Raw genomic sequence first — 21,037 nt, 5'->3', positions numbered from 1 at the left:
TTAAACTGTTGTGACTTGAATTCAAAGGTCAGGAGGCTTTTATGAAAGAAATTTCAGTGTACCTTGATTTAGCTGTTTGTTTTCAAGACCCTGATCAGTTATCTTAGAAATGCTGCAGCCACCAAATAATGTTACAGCAGTTCTCCTCCAACTCCTGTGAGCAGTTGTTGAAACATTTGATTTAAAACAAAACCAGCAATTCAAATTCTAAGAGCAAAGTGTTTCAAAAATTAGAGGCTAACACATTTGTTAATGACTCTAATGTTGTCATTTAATTTAGACCCATGTTTGTATCATCATTATCTAAATCTGCTTCCTTGGCTCTATTGTAATCTGTGTCGAAACAATTACAGCTACTGTTACAATAATTCCAGTCAAATCCAGTGGGAACAATGCTTCATACAGCCTGTGCTGACCTATAGAAATGGTTATTTCTCTTGTTTAGACAAAGAACAGAGCCTCCCTCCAGTGCACATCTTCCTCAGTATTGTTGGCATTGACTTGTGATGAGAACGGCTCATTGCATGCATTAACATCATGCATGTATTAGCTGTGTAATGTTGCATAAATTCGCCCATGGAGGTTGTCTTGTGAGTCTTTATCCACAGTTAGCCCCCACAACAGGTGTACAGAACATAGTTTGTCTTGACAGAGAGTGAGACAGCTAATTGGACCGCTAGCAATTAGCAACTCTTCAGCTTCATTAGCATTAGCAGTAGCCTCATTATTGAAAATCATCAAGGACCTCTCTGAAAAACTCATCACATGGAGTATTTTTGCCCCAGTTTTTAGCTTTATCAACCACTGTTGTTGACTTAGTGGAAGAATGGGGTCCTCACAAAATGAATTATTAATAATGGTTTTAACTTACTTCTAATAATGTTTGAATTGATCTTATAAAAAGTTTCCTGAGTGTGATGCATTCATTTTTTCTTATTACATACATTTAGTTATGAAGGTAATTAGTGTGTATGTAATGTACTGCCCCCCCCCCCCCCCCCCACTTATATTTTTGCTGTAAATATATAACTCGCAGTGCCACCGCTATAAAAGATTAAAAGCCAGCAGCTCACTATAGTTGAATAAAACTCGAGCAGTAATATGCAGGATGTTGTGTAGTACCATGGGTTTTTTTATTTATGTTCAGTAGATGTAGGTGCCCATACTTGTATTGTTCACAGCTTCTACTTAGAGCCACAGTTATGTTGTAAGTACAGTATTGCTTGTAATATTAAAACTATGGCATAGTTAACCTTTAGAGGGTCATCTCACTCAAATAGCAAAAAACATATCTTCTCATTTATTATACCCCGGGTGGTAGCTAACCAATGCATTTTTAACACTACCCCAACAAAACTGAGCTCAGTAAAGAGAAAGAGAGATCAAATTTAAGTGAAAAACAGAAATGATTGAGTTAAGCAACAGAGATTTTTGGCCATTAGCCCCACTCCAGTCATATGAAGCATGCAGGAGACAGGATGGGTACCCCAGGGATTAGATGCTGCTGCTGGTGGTGGTGGAGTAGAGCCAGCAGGTGGTTGATCGAGAGCCTGGACAGTGTCACCAAACATCTGGAAGGAAGGGTAGGCGCAGGCAGAACTGTCTGTCAGATAGGGCGATGTCAGGACAGTGTGGGGGAAAAGCAGAAGTGAAGAAGAGGAACAGAATATACAGCCACTGAGGAACAGGAAGAATGTGAAAGAACATCTTCCTTATTGGAGTTTCACCCAAGCTTCATATAAATGGAAGTTGTGCTTACAGTATTTAACGAATTAAATTCAATATTGTCCCAATTATTTGGTATTATCTACAAATTTGGCTGTAGTTTAATTTCTTAAATGTTATGCCAAAAATAAAAAGTTTTATTCCTGGAGCAACTGACAGATAATCATTTCGCCTGTACTGTTCAGTGTTGGATCACACAAATCTCAATGACAGATGTCCCACAACTTCTGAAAATAAAACCGCAACAAAACTCAGAATCAGCTTTTTTTGGTCAAGTACATTTGCATATACAAGGAAGCTGACACTGATTTCTCATGGCCCTCAGTGTACGTACACACAGTACCAGTAAGAATCTTCAGGAAGATGGATATGCAGCAAAAACAAGGACGAAGCTCAGCAAGGATAAGTAAACATAAACACAGGACTATTACTGGATATCTTGTGACTGGAGAGAACTAGTCCTTCGCGTCTGTGTCTGTTGTCTAATAACAATCAGTGCAGTTTGCGTTAGACTTGAAGTGACAATATGAAACTGTTCTCTGATTTTTGCAGTGCTGGCTCCTCTTTATATTTATGTCAGAGCCCCCAAGGTGAATTTCTCTGAAGAGAAACTGGCTCCATGTGGAGCGTCACATGCAGGCTCGTAAAAAAACAGGCATGCAACACTTGACTTCAGGCTCCGCTCGCTGTCTGCTGTAGAGCTGAGTGACAGAGGTCTGACTGCAAGTGACAAAATGATTCACAGTGCAACATTTAAACAAGTGAGGTGCACTAAAAAGCTACACACTTGTGTACTTATATATTTGTGTCAGTCCACAGATATTTAGTGGGTCCTCAAATATTGTTTTGTAAAATAACATGACACTAAGTCACTAGTAACATGGAGTTAATAGGTTCTCTTTTGCTCTTGTTATGTGTTTTAAAGAGAGCAGCCCATCTTCAGCGCCAGAGCTCATGTCTTCCAGATTGACCCGGCAACCAAACGCAACTGGCTGCCGGCCAGCAAGCATGCCGTCACCGTGTCCTTCTTCTACGATGCCACCCGCAGCGTCTACCGAATCATCAGTGTGGGTGGGACTAAGGTGAGAGCTCAATATACGTACACATTTAGGAGACAGAAGGCAGGGAAAGGCTGGTGGCGGAAGTAGGGAAGTTGTTGGCTACGGCAAGGTCAGCATGAAGAGAGATGCACACAACATACACATACAGTATTATTATGTGGTAATATTTTCAGGGTGTTTAGGTTCTTGTTGGCTACATATTAGTCAGCATGAAGAGAGATGCACACAACATACACATACAGTATTATTATGTGGTAATATTTTCAGGGTGTTTTTATTTTCAGGTTGACAAAAAAAAAACAAGTTGGTCTGCTTAGATTCTTTTAAGAAGAAACGTTAAGAATGTGACTGACAAGTTGTTCTTTAAACCATATTTTGCCATCAGTTCATTTAGCAAACTTTAAAGTCTCATTGCAGTAACACCTGCCAGTGGGTCAGGTATATTAGGTAGCAAGTGAACATTCAGTCCTCATGGTTGATGTGTTGGAAGCAGGTAAAATGGGCAAGTGTAAGGATCTGAGCGGCTTTGACAAGGGTCAAACTGTGATGGTGACGACTGGGTCATCTCCCAGACTGCGTGACTTGTTAGCCGTTCTTGGTCTGCAGTGGTTAGTACCTACCAACAGTGGTCTAAGTGACCTAGTGACAGAGTCATTGATGCCCTAGGGTCACGCACAGATGATGAGGTTGAGCTACTGTAGATTAAACTTTTAAAATTTATTTGAACTTTTCAGAAGTTTAAAATTTGTTTGAGTCTTTGTTTAAATGGTTTAAAATGAGAAATACTGCACATCGGCCTCTATGAAGAGAAACATTCAGCAGCTGCAGTGGGGAGGCTGCTGCATTTGTCTAAATAATTCTCTCTAACTCGTCCTCACTGCCACAGTTTTCATTCTTTGTACATATGTTTTTCACTGAATAGTCGACACATCTCCACTCTTCCTGACAGTAGAACTATGGAAGCAAACAGATTCACAGAAAATGCACAATGAGCTGCAGAGTAACACGAGCACTGACCAACTGTCATACTGACTCCTGTGTACACAGTGGTGGTCATAATGTTATGGCTGATTGGTGTATATTACCATAGTCTTCTGACTTGCATCCTATCCAAAGATTTTACAACTAAAAAGAAATGGATCTCTTCTCCATTTGGACTGTCACTGGCCAAATGTGCACATTGTCAGTATGATATTTATCACGCACCCATATCGCTAATGCCACATCCACAACAGTGTTAAAGCACCTGAGAGTAGCAAGACTAACAGGATTTGTTGTTAGCACCAAACCCAAACTCAAAGAAAGCACTGTGCTTTGTTGTTATCGGCCAATTTATCACCGTGAGACTGGAGACTGTTGGAGAAGAGACTAAACAAATCTACATTTGGCAACAAATCCATCTTATGGGACTGCTCCCATGAGAACGTTACTGAACAGCTCACCACACAACAAGCCTTTTCACTCCCTTTTGTTTTCTGACCCGCTTGTTAGACAGTTTGTCTTTATGTGCACGCAGCAAACTCTCCAGTAGATCTCGATAGTGGTTATTTAACTGTGACTGACACAACTATGGAGGCTCCACATTCTGAGGGCTACATAATCTGGAGTTTTCTCCTTTTTCATCCTAAAAAAAAGCACGGGTCTCCAAACCAAGACCAGTACAAAGAAGAGTTGTCCTCTTTATAATCACACAAACATCAGCATATTTTCTGCTCAAGTACATACAAATGGAGAATAACAATGGGCTGTAATGAATTTGACATTTAACAGTGATGGGAATAATTATGTTCCTCCTCATTATCTTTGAATATTATGAATTTATTTCTCCTTAAACGGGCTGTTTTTAGCATATGATTTGATTAAATGTAGAAAAGTAGCACCCCAGTGAAGTAATTATGAGGTGGTGCACCATCATCACAGCTACCTTAGGCCTGGATTGACTTAACAATTCAAATTATGAAGAGATTTTCAAACTAAACATTTGGTTGTAATTTAGCAGTGCTAAAGTAAATATAAAATTTCACTTTATAAATCATATCCCTAGTAAAACAAAATGTTTATAATTATGACTTCCTATCAAACGTGTTCGTTTTTACAGCTAAATTTAATCAAACATAAATCAAAATATAACAAATCCAGTATTTTTTGTCCTATATCAGCTTTATTCTTGATTACTCCTCCACTTTCCCTGTACATTTTGATTGAACAGCCTCCAGTGTATTTCTGTGCTAGATCGTGATATTTATTAAAACAAAGCCCCATTTTTTTTCCTCCTGTGATCATTTATCTGCTTCTTTACTTATTTATTTCTTCGTTTAATCTCTTTTGTGTCAGGCCATCATCAACAGCACCATCACCCCTAACATGACCTTCACCAAAACGTCTCAGAAGTTTGGCCAGTGGGCAGACAGTCGGGCTAACACTGTGTATGGCCTGGGTTTCTCCACAGAGCAGCAGCTGCAGCAGGTAAACTGCACCCACACACACGTATACACACACTGTGGTAACATGCAAACAAAGTCCCCCAACGAGTCTTTTATTTATTAGATATTATACGGGGAGAACGGATGGACCGCAGAGCGATGTGAGGAGTGAATGTTCAGGTTTCACTTTGTGTTAAAACATCTTGTGGCAGTGAAATTGCAGCTGAATTATCCTCACACTAGCATTTACAAACTATCTTTATTACACAGACAGAAATACATTTTTTCTTTTCCTCATCATGACCCAGATTTCACAGGGCACGTCCACTTGTGGCATTTACTTATTTTGTTTATTTAGATTTCACATGTTTTAACTTTTTCACAGTAAACACAAGCTTTTACCTGGAGTGAATTACAAACATGTCAGAATGCAGAAAGGATTCAAGATGTCACAGCATCTGGACAAATTGAACAGATACTCTGTCTGACTTATTCTGGAGTGAAGCAGTATGACAGAGAAGTGGCCAAACAAAACAAAGCTACACCGTTTTTAAAAACGAGCAGCATTATAATCTCCATACAGGTACTGAAGGAAGCTGTGGAGGAACATGTGTTTCTTTCAGTGTTGGGTTTTCATGTTATGCTGGCATTATGTGACTTCTGTCTCTTCTCTATGTCCACCTGCAGTTTGCAGAGCAGTTTAAAGAGGTGAAGGATGCGGCTCGTCTGGCCAGAGAGAAATCCCAAGAGAGATTTGAACTGGCCAATCCTGCGCTCAGCATTGCAGCTCCACAGGTAAAGCACCGCTGTACATTCTTACACCTCCTGTGTGCCTGCCCACGCAAGTTTTCTTAGTTATTTTGGATGATTAGAGCATCTCCCTAGTAGGAAATGGAAACTACCTTATCCAGAAGAATCGAAGCTTTAAGGTTTCCATCATAACAAATCTGACAGAAATGCCAGTGAAGTCAGTCAATGTCAAGGTCTAGTCAGTCAAAATAGGTGAAGAATAAGGGAACATTTACTTATAAATACTGTAAATACATTTCTGCTTAGCAAATGTATGAATATTTGCAGCATAACAACAAACTACCTCCTGAAATCTTTCAAAAAAACCTCACTGTGACTAGAAAAGACTATTCACACAGGCTGTGGATAATCCTGAGTGACTGGGACATTGTTTCTATATGGACACATGCCATTGAGCCATTTAAATTGAGTCTTGACATGCATTGAAGGTTTTTTCAACTCTAATGTAAGTTGGTAATGGAAGGATTCTCAAATGGCAGAGGCCGCCATACTTAAAACCAAACCAATCTGCATGGAGGATAATTGTATTTGAACGTACCAAATTAAGAGTAATGATTAATTTATTTAAGGAGCAAATTTAGCTCTGATGGTTGCAACTGTGTGTAAAATGATTTAGAGACAACTGGAACTGTATTGTAAATATCATCTGAAAAGATTTCATTGCAAAGGTTTTCTTACCAAACTTGAAATATGATGAGCTGACGTGGCCTTTGATAAGGATGCACGACAGGTTTGGGTTGTAGCGACTGAGCTTGTGATCTGGAAGGGAAGTGATGGTCCATGTAACCTCCAGGCCAATACAGCAGAGCAGAACAGTAATATTACAGTTTACCACATACCTTCCTTTCTATTGAAAATATAGCTACAAACCACATACCTTCCTTTCTATTGAAAATGTATAGCAAGTCACAAGGGATTAGAAAGATCCCCATCTGGCCACTCCATTATTCCCCCACCGGTTCACTCCATTAAAAGATTTCATGCATGACAAATAGAGACGTAAGCCAGAAAGAGATGTAGCATGGACTGAAAGAAAGAAGAATTAAGGATCAAGAGAATGGACAGGAAAGAAGGGAGTTGGAGGTGAAGGAGGGAGGCTGAATCATTTATAATTGAAAGGAATTTGGCCACTGCTCCTGCAAGCACAATGACCAGCTTTAATCCTGCCAGTGCCTGTGATTTCTTGGTGGACTTGATAATTCCAGGGTAGAGCTAGAAAAGTGAAAGTTTGCCTGCAGTGAAAACTTTCTGCCCCTCACAAAAGCCACCCTGTGATGATAATTGCTGATAATTACTGAGGCAGTTATTCTGATGCTTACAACATCAGTAATAATAACACAATTAGCACACACCCTGTCTTGGAGGCTGTGACTATGATTTAATTGTACAAAGAAACAAACACGAAAGAAACACTGTCCCATCTGAACTTTTAGGAAGTTTCAGAGCTGCTAGTCTCGTTTATTAAGTACTTTTGTCAGCGTTGTTGTAGCAAAACAGTTCACTGCTTGTTTTTGCTTTTGTGTGTGTGTGTGTGTGTGTGTGTGTGTGTGTGTGTGTGTGCTGTGTCACTCAGCAGGTAAGAGAGACTGCAGAGTCACACTGTCAACGACTGCAGCTCTGAGACACTCAGATAAGAGTTGATGGTTTGTCTGGTCTATTTATTTTGTGAGGCTGAGAGAAAACAGTCTTGGTTAGAGCAAAACGGAGCATTAAATCCAAAAAGGTCAACAGCGCAGGTCCAGAGCAGGAACTGAACAATATTTCATCGAACTGAGCTGACATTTAATCAAAAACTTGGATTAAATGTTGTTTCCCACAATGCCAGGGGACTTGTGTCAGTTTTCTCACAGCACCGACTGCCAGAAGCAGCCCTAAAACTGGGAGGTCTTTGCCAAATTGATCAGTAACTTTTCCTTTGTCACTTTCCATCTTTAAATGTAAAGTATTGTTGTGTCTTTTGCAGTCATAGTTTTAGACTTTGGAATAGATCCCTCTGACAAATTGGTGAAATACTGTTATCCAGCTGCCCTACCTGCCTATAAACTGCAAATCTGCATTTAGTGGCTCATATTTAATAATATTCACACTTCAGATCATGCCTCAGTTTGTTAATGACTCTCTGTATTTGATACTTATTGACTGATTTACTTTCTTTAATATCTGCACAGAATTCCTTTTGTTTAAGGTACTGTAAGATTGGAAACATCAATTTTAAGAACCTAATGCCTGTGAATCAGTAAAAAACATAATTATATAATGAGCTGTATTCATAGTTTCAAGGAAACTCTGTTCAGCATGTTGTTTTTATTGAACAGTGACACTGTATCCACTAAACAAGGCGTGCACACAGTAAATGCCCCCTAACCAGGTACGTTTCTGTCACATGGTACACATCTTAACCACTGGGGCACCAGCAAATCTCAGGTCATTGTATTTGTGTAACACTTTGTTCTGTTAACAATGTTTTAAGTGTTGAAAATATAAATGTAACAACAGTAAAACAATACAGAGGAAAAAGTCACAAAATCAGGAAAAGACAAAGGAAACAAAAGGGAAAGGAGAAGTGTCAAACATTGACAAGAACAGATTTAACAGCAGATGATCATGTTTTGCATGTGTTCATATTGCGTTTCTAGTCTGTTGTCTTGTGTGAAATGAATTTTTTGCCCCTGCATGTCTCTGCTTGGTAGACGAGAGTTGCTGTAACAGCATGTCCAGTAGAAAACCGGTGTAGAATTGCATACTTGAGTTAAACTAACAACACAACAATGTAAAAATTGTTGATTTCAAATATTATACAATACTTGCATTCCAGCAAAAGTAAATAAAAATATACAGCCCACGCATACATGTATGTCTTTAAATAGGAGTTAAAATAGAAAACAATTATTTATTTGGATTATTTTCATTGTAGTAAGGAAATAAGGCTTTAAAGGGTTGAACTCATGCCCTCAGTGTGTCAGTATGTGCAGGGCAAACAGCAGTGTTGCACCCCGTGACGGCTATAGACCTTGGTTGGTGTTGTGCGAGGTCTCCTTTCTCTCTCACACACACAAAACACATGGATGTTAGCTGATTAGTCAGAACACACACAGATACACACTTTCTCTCTGAGTCACACAAATGGAAGTACAAGGTGAGCAGTGAACTGATTAATTGATCAGTCATTGATTTTTATGTCAGGTAGTAAACACCGAGGTGTTTCTCTCTCATCTGACTGTTTCATGTCTGCTGCACATTGTAAAACACTTTAATGTTGACTGTCTAAATCGGTGTAATATAGAAATAATACCAGTCAAAGCTGATACAGAGAGTGAGCACACAATGGTATTGTATGTATGAACTACAGCCAAGTATCGATGGAGTTCAAAGTGGCTGTAATCTAAGTTAAGAGCCCCAATGAGACTAATATGGACTTGTTTGTGCTTTCTACATGCACCTGGGCTTACTGTGAATGAGAACAGTTAAAACAAAGCTAAAAAATACCAGTCAAACATCAAACAGTAGAAGAAGAAGAATGGTGCAATTTTGTTTCTAGATATGTAAACATTTTTGATAAAATGACAAACGGAGAGAAGATGTTGGTTTATGCAATGCTAGAGAGAAGCTGCACTGCCACGTATTGTTGCATTTTCTCATAGGTTTCTGTGCAGATATTACAGAGCACATATTCTGCCTGTGAAATGTGGATGGCAGCAGGGGAGCAGCAGGCAGTAAAGCTTCAGCTTTCAGGCTTATTTGCACAGCTCAGAGATAAGATGAAAGAGGAGATGGTGAAGTCAGTGAGATAAACACGAAGAGTGATAAACAGCACTACAGCGAGCGTTGTCGGACTGACGAGCGCAAAGATAAACCAGTTTATGCAAGAAGAAACAATTTTTAGTAGCTGCATTTTTTAATTATTACTTTTTTAATTAGCAGTAGGGTTAGTTTAAAACACAAGCACTCAAACATAGCTTAAATATTTTCAAAATTAAAGAGGATAAATATATTGAAATACTAGAATATAGTGAAGAGATGCACGTATCAGGTCATTACAGTTGTTTTCAGTATCTAATCTGGCTCTGCTTAAATAATTCACAACTGTGGAGAGTTAGATCAGATCGATGCTACATATTTACCTGGATGCCTAAGGGACGACCCACTCTACCTCCTACACACATTGGACATGATGTGTGGTGTCATTGAAGGAGTTGTTGTCAGACAGTAAAAGGTCAGGAACCACAGAGTGAAGGCAGAAAAAAAAAATCTAAAACAATACAGAAGAAATGTGTACTGTATACACAGATAAAGTAACATCTCTGTCCATACATCACTGTAAGCACAGTAGGCTACAGTAGGATGCCCTTCCTACCTCTGACAAGTGACAGTTATCATGTGTTTGCACCTTTCTGAATGCAGAGGCCAACAGAGAAGCAAATAGATACACCATCTATCAATATTTATAAGCCACAGACTTGGCATTAAAACCAGCTGAAAAGAAGTTTGTGTGTACATGTTTTTTCTGTGGTTTCAGTTTGAAACCATCAGTGTGAGGACATTTTGGCCGATCCTCATAAGTTCAGAGGGCTGTTTTTGGTTTTAGGGTTAGATGTTGGGGTACAGGTTGGAGTAAAGCATTTAGTTGTGATGGTTGAGAGCTTGAAAACATAGGTTAGCGAGTGTCCTCACATAGCTGTAGAAATGTCTGTGTGTATGAAGGACGGATACATCAACGGGTGCCTGAGCACACACCTCTGATGCATGGACGCATGAATAAATAAAGGAGGTTTGCTTTGTGATCTCAGTGAAGCATAGTGTGTAGAAACGGGGGCTTTATAAAGCCAGGGGAGAAAGTGGAGTGATGCTTGGATAAATAAGTAAACGGAGTAGATGTACTTTAGATGAACAGTGGTGCAGAGATGTCAGGAAAGCTGTTTAATATTTAAAGTATCTAGGATCCCATTGATTATCCAGCTAGCCTCCTATCAGGACTCCGGCAAGTTTCTGAGTTGCTGAGTTTGGGGCTTGTGGTGACACAACACACACATCCACATTTCTTCTACAGACTGTATACATGTGCATTGTTTTTCTTGTATAGTTTCTGTATTGCATTTTACTTTATTATATAGTGAAAAACGTGTGTTTATTCAGTCTCCATCTTTGTTGCTTGCTAAGCGCTCACAGCTGTTGTGGGTGGGACTCTGACCTCTTCTTCCTCCTCTTCTTCTCTGTTGATTCACTTTGTTTTCTTTGTCTGTTCAGCCTTCAGCTGCAGTCTGTGCTTCTGCTAATTACCCTATCCTTCTGTTAACTCCACAGAAACCACAGACAGGAAATGAAGTTTTCTTTTTGTGCAGAAACAAATATCAAGTGTTTCAAACAGTGAATCATGATGACCCACAAAATAACAGTGCTGAATGCCTGGTTTTAATCATCTATTTTTTCTCTTCCCTTTGTGTTCTCCTGATGCATCATGGGACATATTCATCTCTCAGCTCTCCCAGGTACTTGAAAACAAACACTCCCCCCCCACACTTAAAAGTAACACAAACCATCTTCTTTTGTCTAAGGTGCTGCGGTGTTCACTGGCTTACTCTTGCATACACTGCCATGCTCAATGTTTCATCTGGAGTCTGATTAAAGTTGATTTCAGAACAAATTTAGCCACCGAACACAGCTGGTGTTTGCTATAAAAAGATACTTTAAAATTACAGCAACTTGCAGCTTAATTCATCAGCCAATTTGAGAAAATCCAGAATATATGCTACATTTATATTTTCCCCTGAGAGTAGAAATCACACAGATATAGCATTTTAAAGTGGGAATCCCTTGCCAGTCCTTGGAACTCTGGCTGATTTAATAATTGCTTTTTTCGGGCTTATGCTCTGGTGCCTCCTTTTCCCACTCGGGTTATTAGCACACAATGTATGGGGAAAATCCACAGTATCCATCCATAAGGACAGAGAGCTACTGAGCTATAGATAATAAACCATTGTCCTCAAGGGAATATGGCCAGTTTTGCTCAAATTATTAATACAGTAGTCTTCTACAGTAAGTGCAGGGTTGTAATGCTTCACTGAGGCACTTTGTCGCTGACAAACTCAGGCTTAGGTTTCTATGCAGAAAGAAGACAACAGAAGGTGATGGGGTGCTACGGCATGTACCTATACTGATTCATCATTTAAAAAGGAAACCGATTAGACTTTTAGTCCATAACCTCAAACTCGAGTTCACAAAACTGTGTGAAAGAAAGCTTGAACCAATTTCTGGGCAGCAGGGAAGGAAAATACCAAAGCAGACTGGTTAGACTCGACTGTGCTAGGGTGGAGTCAAGCCATCCGCCTGCTGAAACTGTAATTTTTAAAACCTTTATTTTATACTTAAAGATACTCCAAATGAGGTAATACAAAATTTAAGAAAAGGCAAAGCCGCCCCCAGACTTTTATGTTGCAGATACAGCAGTTTGTTTATACAAAAGATATGAAAGAATATGAAGGCATGACTTACAAATCTCTAGGCTACCACATTTGTTCACAGCAGTGATTTAATGTCACACCAGGTCACTCTGGAAAAAGATTTTAACTTCAATGATGCTGTTTTTTTTTTTTAATCTCCAACTGTGCTGTAATAACCAGTTTTGTTTGTAGCCTAGTTTCTACACCAGAACACAAGTTTCTCGCTTGAAGATCTTCTAGGTAACTGCTGAACTAACAGCATTAGCAAGCAAGTAGTAGTTACTGCTTACTACTATTAGTAATTTGATGAGGTCTACTTAGTTCTGCTTGTAGACAATCTGTAACAAAAACAGGCAGATCACTAACCAGTTATTTAGTTCCCAGCAACAAAAACTGACACCGATTGCTATGTGTATAATTGTATTTGGAAATGCTGCAGAAGTATTTTGCTACCAAGTGGAACCTGCACTGTTTGTGATGTGCGCTATACGTAACAACTCGACAGACACACACGTTACAGCATGATACCAGCACGTGCATAATGCTTACACTTGGGCACACACAAACCCCAGATGAAGTCCTGGATCGAGGAACTGTACTCCAGTCATTTCCTCTTGAATCCAAATCCAATCAGATCTCTAAGGCTGCATGAAGAGAGGACAGCTGTGCTCCACACGTGGCTGCTCGCTCTGCATGGCGCCTGTTTGCAGGAGCCCAGATGGCACTTACAGTACGAAGCGCTGACAGGTTGACTTCTGTCCTGTCTTGCTGCTGTGTCCATTTTGTTCTGATGCAGGGTCTGAATAGAGAGACACTCAACAGCTCGAGCCTGGCGTTTGAGCCAAAACTGATTTAAGTCTGCTAATCTAGTATCACCAGTGTAACACCCACACCCGATAATCTTTGTATATGGGTATGTTGGCATGTTTCATTTAAAACAACTAGCTCAGAATAAAATGAAATGATAAAATAAAAGTGAAAACACAAATGCTTTTGTTCTTTATTGGGCATTTACTGTACAACCGCAACTGTACAATAGAGCTCATGTCCTGTTTGTGTCGTCTGTGGGGTGTTGGTATAGGAGTTGTCGGAGGAGCATCATTCGCCACCGCTGCTGACTGTTAATGGGCCGGGTGAGGAAAAGCTGTTTCGCAGTAGGAGTGCCGAAGTGGAGCTGACAATAGAGAAGGAGAGGGTCAAGAAGATGTTGTCTGAAGGGTAATAATGATATATATGTGTTTTTGTCTTCCAACAACAAATGTACATGTTGTATGCACCAGGCTTATTGCCAGGGGAAAAAAGGTGTAATAGGCTTAATCACTTAAATACCAGCAATGTTAAACACTTCTTGTCTATAATGTTCATTTGTTCAACGCTTATTTTTCTTTGCACGGGGGACTCTGTATCATCTTATTGACAGCAAGAGCTCAAAATAATGATTCAGAGGGTGGCGTGAGTCCTCTAATATTCTGTCTGTCATTCATGCGACCGCTTTGTCATGGTGATGAGCTAGTGGTGGTGGTTTGCCTGATATTGCACTACCAAGTTCGACTGTTCTAGAGAGTTTGGCCTTGTTTTTCCTCAGCAAAATGTTTAAACCAGGACACGATGTTGAAGAACACTGCTGCACTCTGTTTAAGATGTGTTGACTAATTTCAGAGCTCCTCAGCTTGCGCAACAAGAATGGTCTGTGTTTTTGTAAATGTAGTCCTCCTGCTCAGAAAATGTGAAGGCTTGGTCCAGAATAGTCCCAGGGTATTTAAAGAAGGTCACTTGCTCCACCTCCTGGTTGTTAATCATCACAGGCTTGAGCGAATGGTTTGGCAGCATGTTCTGTTCTGTTTGAAGGGTGTTTACCTCTGGTAAGGCAACACACAGTTCTCTACCTTTGTTGTTTTAACACTGAAGTAATTATAAAATATTAATCTGCATCAAAATGCTTTATTTTAGAATTGTTTCCGCACAGGGAGTGAATCCAAAGTCGGCTATTAGCTATTGCACTTCCACAAATATGGAAGAACTCACAAGACACAAGTTAAAGGGACACTCCACTAATTTTGCAAATGATGATCAGCTTATCGTGGCACGCTTTACTCTGCCTTTTTAATGGAAGTTTGAGAAAATAACCCCAGTTTCTTGGACTTAAAGACTACACATTTAAAACAAACAGCTTGCTTTACAAACTGGTGTCTGTGTGTTTGAAAGATGTCAGTATTTAAAAAAAAGATGGATGAACTCTCTGTGAATTTTGGAGTAAAACTAGATCGGTTGTGTGTACAGTACAGAGTGATGGAAAATATTCAGTGCTGTGATTCTTCCGGGCCTGGAGTGGATACTTCACATCAAGAGTATTTGAAGCTAGACTCATACTAGCGAGAAAAAGTCAGGAAAACAAACTGCGTCATTAACGGCAGTGAGTGCGTGCTAACATTGAAAGAAAAAAACTCACTCGTGCTCCTTTTACCTCCGCTATTGTTAGAAAGCATCACAGGCTAATGAGTAAGAAAGGCTCATATTCAATTCTTAAGAAATGTGACAGTTTTGAATTACTAAAAACAGCAACGAGTCAGTGTAAAAGCATTTTCCCAGACAGCAAAAAGTGTGGTTTGCCTGGAAACTACGCAACAGGAACTCTCTGGGTCTGCAGTGGTGTGCTTGTCGTATTTTAGAGTACACAGAAAACCAGGCTGTTGTAAAACATTCTTTTGGACTTGCCTGAGTTATGCCCCAAGGTCTGACATTGCTGTTTTCAACGTCTGTGTGTGCATGTGTGTGTCCATGACTTATGACCAGCAAGGTCTCAATGCTGCTGAATTTTGAAGCTTATATTTATCGCCATTATGGTGGCCATTATTGCTCACTCAACCTTTCATTTAAGACCAAGAAGCAGAAAAACACTCATCTTCAGCTGTTTTACAACCTATTAGCGCAACAATTTTATTTTATGATTGTTATGAGTCTATGCAGGCTTTTTTCTCCTGTTGCTATGGTGAGTAATTTTATGGTTGCCATGCTGTTATTGTGGTTGTCATGGCAATGACTCAGCTTCCTAATCTCTACCTTTTCATCTGAAAGCTTTCTGTTGTTTTGAATATCCCCACTGACTCCTTACCTTCACCAGCACACAGGATCCCACTTTTAATAACAGAGAACGCATTATTTTTTACATAGTACCAGACTGTGTAGTTTTCTACCAAAAGTGTATATTGTTGTGTTCTTTTGTTATACATTACAAGCCAAATTGTTATGAAAAATCCACATATAAACACATGAAAGAACTAATTTTATTGAGCATTGACATATGTGTGTGTGTGTGTGTGTGTGTGTGTGTGTGTATGTATAATGAAAAATTCAGCCAAAATATCGTAAATGCGGCAGCTGTCATCTTGCATTTTTGCAGCTAGATTCTGCACAGTAGTGACCAGAAGTGAAGTGACAGCATCAGAAAAGCCAATTAAAGCTGTCAAATCAACTGAAATACACCTATTTTTATATAATCAAATAGCTTATTAAAACCAAACTTACCGGATACAAAACCACTTGTACACACATCTACCCAAAACTGCCAAAGTCACCTCTGGAAAAACTTTATTTGATTTGTACTTTGAGTTTTTAGCGTGGCTAATGTGCCATCCACTAACATATAGGAGGCAGGATTTATGACCTATAATGAAACCAGCCACCAGGGGGCGATCGAGTCTTAGTGGCTTCTCTTGGGAGCAGCCTGTCCAACGTTTTTACTGTCGATGATATTGACTGAGGTGATGCATTATTTTGAGGCAACTTCTAGCATGACTTTGCTATGACAGTGGTAATTATTACACTAACTCTGGGCTATTTCTATTTTAACACTAAAGTAGAATATTGTCAACCTCAGACAAGAGCATTTGTAGCTATTAGTACCACTTATGTAGGATTGTTTTGTAAGCTCAAAGTCCCAAACACATGAATTGCAAAAAAAGAGAGAGAAATAAATGATAATAGAAAAAATAGAAGAGATAATACAAAAGTCACATTATGGTACAAGTTGAACTTTTGCTAGTTTCAAACCTCACTGAGTGTTGGAATCCACTGGCTCTTTAAAATATAAGCAGCATCCATCAACTTTTTCCAAACAGCTGGTACAACACAATACAAATGTTTCACTTCATTATACATCATTTGTATCTGTTATATCATTATCTTATCAACTCTGTTGTTCCCCACAGCTCTACAGTGGTGTAGCATCTTTCAGCTTATTGTTTTGATTTTACAAAAATGAGAGCCCAACTGCTAGAGCTAGATATTTCCCTCAGAAGCTGGAGGAAACAGGCCAGAGCTAAAAGGAGAATGAGTCTTGGATTTAGCTATGTTGCATGGAAAAACACTCTAAATGAATGTTGCTGTTGTTCTGTGTTTACCTGATGTGTTTAGCATTATAACTTCATACAGGGATAACTGTTTTATTAACAGGTTATTCTCTTGCCCAAAGTGGCCAAAAATGAATATATTACTGCTTTAAGTTAAGCCTGTATCTTTGTGTGACTTCTCCTCAGATCCATGTGTGAGATAAACCTGGAGGCTGAGCTCTTCACCCTGCAGGACAGTAATGCCAAGCTGGTGGCAGCACTGCAGGAAGCCAACACCAGTGTTGCACAGTGGAAGAAGCAGCTGGCTGAATACGAGGAGGAGACCGATCGCCTCCGAGACCAGGTGACCATGCAAACAATACAAGAAAACAACACACTGTGATGCAGAACCTCTGCAGCTTAAAACAATTTAGTGTAATTTATGTTTTGTAGAGACTGAGACTGAGATTTTACTGACTCAGTTCAAATTTGTGTTTAAAGTTTGTATTAAATTTAATATAAGAACACAAGATAAATTTAAAAAAAAATGTTTTTGGAGCAACTGTAAACCAACTATCAGGGTTATAATTTTACATCACATCATCAAACCCTTACATGTGTGCATATTGTATAGGTACCTGTATGTTTGAAATGTCAAGAAATTTTATTCATATTAATTTTATTTAACCTTTGTTTAACCAGGGCAAGAATCCCTTGAGATCTGAGACCTGCTTTACAAGGGTGCCCTGGCAAGACAGCGGCATTAAAGTTACAGATAACATACAATAAACAAGGAGTAAACAAAGAATTTCAGTACATACTGAAATACTGAGACATACAACAACATATAAAACACAAAAGAGAAAGGAAGAACACTGCTAAAATCAAAGTAGAAATGGTGTATGATTTTGTTCCTCCTTGCACTATGTAAACACTCATAGATTGTAAATAGATGTGAAATGTTTATTTTAATCATATATAGATAGTAACACGGGTTGCTCCAAACCGAAGATGCATTTTTTTCCTTGGTATATTTATGTTGACAGGCTCCCGTGATAATCGCAGGGCCAGAACGCAGACATTTCATCTTTAATTTAGGAAGAGAAAATTATGCCGTTGGTCAAGCATAACGAGGCTTCCCCAGCGTGACACATTTAAGTGCTGCCGCATCCAGACTACAATGAAACTGTTATCACCAGTGACAGAAAACTGGCCCTTTATTTTTATCCTGCGCTGTGGTTTCATCTGTCTCTAGGAGTCCAGGTGAAGGTTACCTCCCAAAATACACACATTCTTCAACACACACGTTGTTTTCATTCCTCATGGGGACTTTACACTGACTTGCTTTCATTTCCTGACGACTTATCCTGACCTTAACCATAACCATCACATGCCCAGCCCTTGCCCTTGCCTATGACCTTAAACCAGTGATTTACACGACTGGGGACCAGCATGGGGTCCCCACGAGTTCCCACAGTGTGAGTCTGTAAACAGGTTACAATCCCCGCAGTGTGAGTACTACAAGGCATGTGCGTGCGTGCACACACACTCACACATACACTGTAGCACAGTTGACCAGGTGGCTGGAAGTAGAGCAGGCCTCCAGGGTTTGGCAGTGGGGTGTTTAACACAAGGGCAGGGATTTCTTTTTTTTTTTTGGGACACCCAATACTGCCAACCCCCTTCCCCCCTCTCTGCCCCAGTTAGAGGGAGAAGATAAATCACTGTAGAAGCAGAAAGAGAGAGGTTGGCTGGCTTTTTCTTCCTCGCCACGCTGTCAGCTTTAGCCATGTTTGTGTTATCCACCATAGCTCCGGGTTTATTTTTTGATGCCAACATGAGCTCAGAAAGAAAGACATTCACAATTTAACTCTGTGTAAACTAATGACTCATAAATTGATACATCTGATTTATTATTAAGTACTGTGTATATATTATTGTGTCTCCAGGTGGCAGAACTGGAGGCCCAGTTGGGGCACCCTGCTGCTGGTCAGATTAGTAGAGAGGAGCTGCGTCGGTCACTAGAGGAGCTGGAAGCCCTGCTAAATGCCAAAGACCAGGCAAGGCACCCAGATCACTCCCTGCCTCCACACAAGTCCAAAATTATTACCACCTTAAAGGGAAGATATGTATTAACTACTAGAGTGAGATAAGTGCAAGTGTCTAAATCATCTTTATGATCTTTCTGGTTCAGTAACCTTGCATTTATCTTGTCCAAATAATTACTTGACCAAATGTTTAAGTGCAAGTGGACATAAACAAAAGAGAAGAATGTGTTTTATTGTGCCCTTCTCATACTCGGTTTATCTTAGAGACACAGTGTTTTTTTCTGAAGGGAGCTAACAAGTACATAAAAGTTAATGTTGAGACTTGAGACAAGATGCACATGTCCAGAGCTGCCGCCTATATGTTAACTGAAACTGGGACTTAACACCAAGTAACAACAAACAAACAAAGAATGGGCAGATTAATGTGGCTGGTCACTGCTCATCAGAAGTGTTCAGCTTTGGGGCCAGGGATACCTGCAGAGAGGTACGGGGGGGAGCGAGAAAGCACAAACTATGTACTGGTGGCATACAGATGCATGGAGAGTAAGGAGAGGAGGGGAGAGAAGCTCAGCATGATGGCGCGGTGGGTATAAGGAAGGCAATGTGAGTTTTTTTTTTGTTTTGTTTTGTTTTGTTTTTTTTTTAACTGTACGATACTGTGTTTCAGGAAATTCGCAATCTACAGAGCAAGAAACCAGATGTGGGTGAGCTAGAGAAGGAGAGAGAGGACGCCATTCAGAGACTCCAGGTAAACTGACAAGCAGCTGAGCGTGTGGTTTCTCTTTTCTGTGAAAGTTGTACTTGAGTACTCAGCTTTGTTCTGCTATACAAGTCCATTTGTGTTACTTGGAAATGGCACATATGTATGATAAGCTTTAAAAAAACAGCCACATATGTATTACAGGGTTAAAGGGTCTTTTTTTTTTATCAGATTACCATTATCTGCACTAAAGATGTGAATTTTTGCAAGAGACCTGGTTGGTGCTACTGATGGGACTAGTATGAATCTGTGAAGTGTGAAGATAATGGGATTTGAAGATAATGGGATTTTTTTTCCCAGTATTTTTCAGCAGATTAACATAATTATGATGAATTTATACTACACAATTTGGTTCTCCTCCCATACTTGTAATTGTTTAATAACCTTGGCGAGCTTGCATTACATCTGAAAAGTAGGGAAACTACTTCACTAACAGGAAAACATCCTATTTTCAATGTGCACAGAGAACTTTTTGCCATTGTTGCTTGCATTTCACTTGCTAAGAGGTCACCAGTTCAGTCTTTTGAGGCTTTTCTTTTAGTATTGTCTAATATTAGGGATTTTTACTCTGCAGGTATTAATACCAGCAGTGGTTATGGTCTATTTTACTGTTACATGTTTTCTAGCCTTCACCGTGTTACTTTATTTTTAGGTTTTCCCTTCATGTTAAGGTCCTAGATCATTTAAAATATTATTAGAAACTTCCTTTTAAGAGGAAAGGCCAGTCCTAGTTTTGCAGTGTGCTGCTGTTCTCCAAGCAGATAGGACCACACAGACAACTAATGGAAAATCAAAGTACTTGATACTGTACTTATAATAGAGACAGCACAGTTCAGAACAGCAGCAGTGGAGCAGAGAATCAGTAGAGCTGAACGGAGGACTTCAAGGAGAAAACAAATTGTACTGAGTTTCCATGTTAATGCGAGAAATTATACCTGATGCATATTGCATAGGCTTTATTAGGTCCTCTGTCATTTTAATAGTGGTGTCAGTTGTGAGTTATGTATGTTCATATTTGACCTTTGCCAGTCTTCATTACATAATATATTCATTGGTGCATTTGGCATACACAATAACCTTGTAAAGTACAAAAATGCACATTTAAATTTGCAGCATAAACAGTTTAAAGCAAATAATCCCGATAGGAAATTCTTACTAAACTTTATTGCAATCATTAGTCACAAAAAAATGGCAAATTTACAAATATTAAAGTGCCTTTAAGCTCGGTGCTTTACTTGTACTTGCTCCAAAGCTGCTGCTGCTGTTCTGAAGGGGCAGGATTTAACATTTGTGCAAGGCATCCTAATTTGGGTAAAAATCGTTTTGAACAGAATTGTTTGCCCTAATTTTAGATGGAAAATCATTCAGGTAAAGGAAAAGTAATGTACACACATGCAATATTGCCATTCTTCTGTTCTATTGTATCGTTTGTTATCAGGGCATAT

General features: G+C 39.4%; 1 protein-coding gene across 2 annotated transcripts in view; it reads left to right on the top strand.

Annotated features, from left to right (window-relative positions):
• The window catches only part of LOC109966868 (homer scaffold protein 3), a 33,572-nt gene that overhangs the window by 10,700 nt on the left and 1,835 nt on the right, over nucleotides 1–21,037 (top strand). For both annotated transcript variants that reach the window (XM_020612075.1, XM_020612076.1), the window contains 8 exons: nucleotides 2,651–2,807; nucleotides 5,121–5,252; nucleotides 5,897–6,004; nucleotides 11,497–11,505; nucleotides 13,538–13,674; nucleotides 16,992–17,148; nucleotides 18,734–18,844; nucleotides 19,500–19,580. In XM_020612075.1, coding sequence (XP_020467731.1) covers nucleotides 2,651–2,807; nucleotides 5,121–5,252; nucleotides 5,897–6,004; nucleotides 11,497–11,505; nucleotides 13,538–13,674; nucleotides 16,992–17,148; nucleotides 18,734–18,844; nucleotides 19,500–19,580 — 892 coding nt within the window. The remainder of the gene's footprint in view (nucleotides 1–2,650; nucleotides 2,808–5,120; nucleotides 5,253–5,896; nucleotides 6,005–11,496; nucleotides 11,506–13,537; nucleotides 13,675–16,991; nucleotides 17,149–18,733; nucleotides 18,845–19,499; nucleotides 19,581–21,037) is intronic.

The sequence above is a fragment of the Monopterus albus genome, unplaced genomic scaffold (assembly GCF_001952655.1).
Source record: "Monopterus albus unplaced genomic scaffold, M_albus_1.0 scaffold120.1, whole genome shotgun sequence".
NCBI lineage: Eukaryota > Metazoa > Chordata > Actinopteri > Synbranchiformes > Synbranchidae > Monopterus > Monopterus albus.
This window is presented reverse-complemented; position numbering and strand designations above follow the sequence as displayed.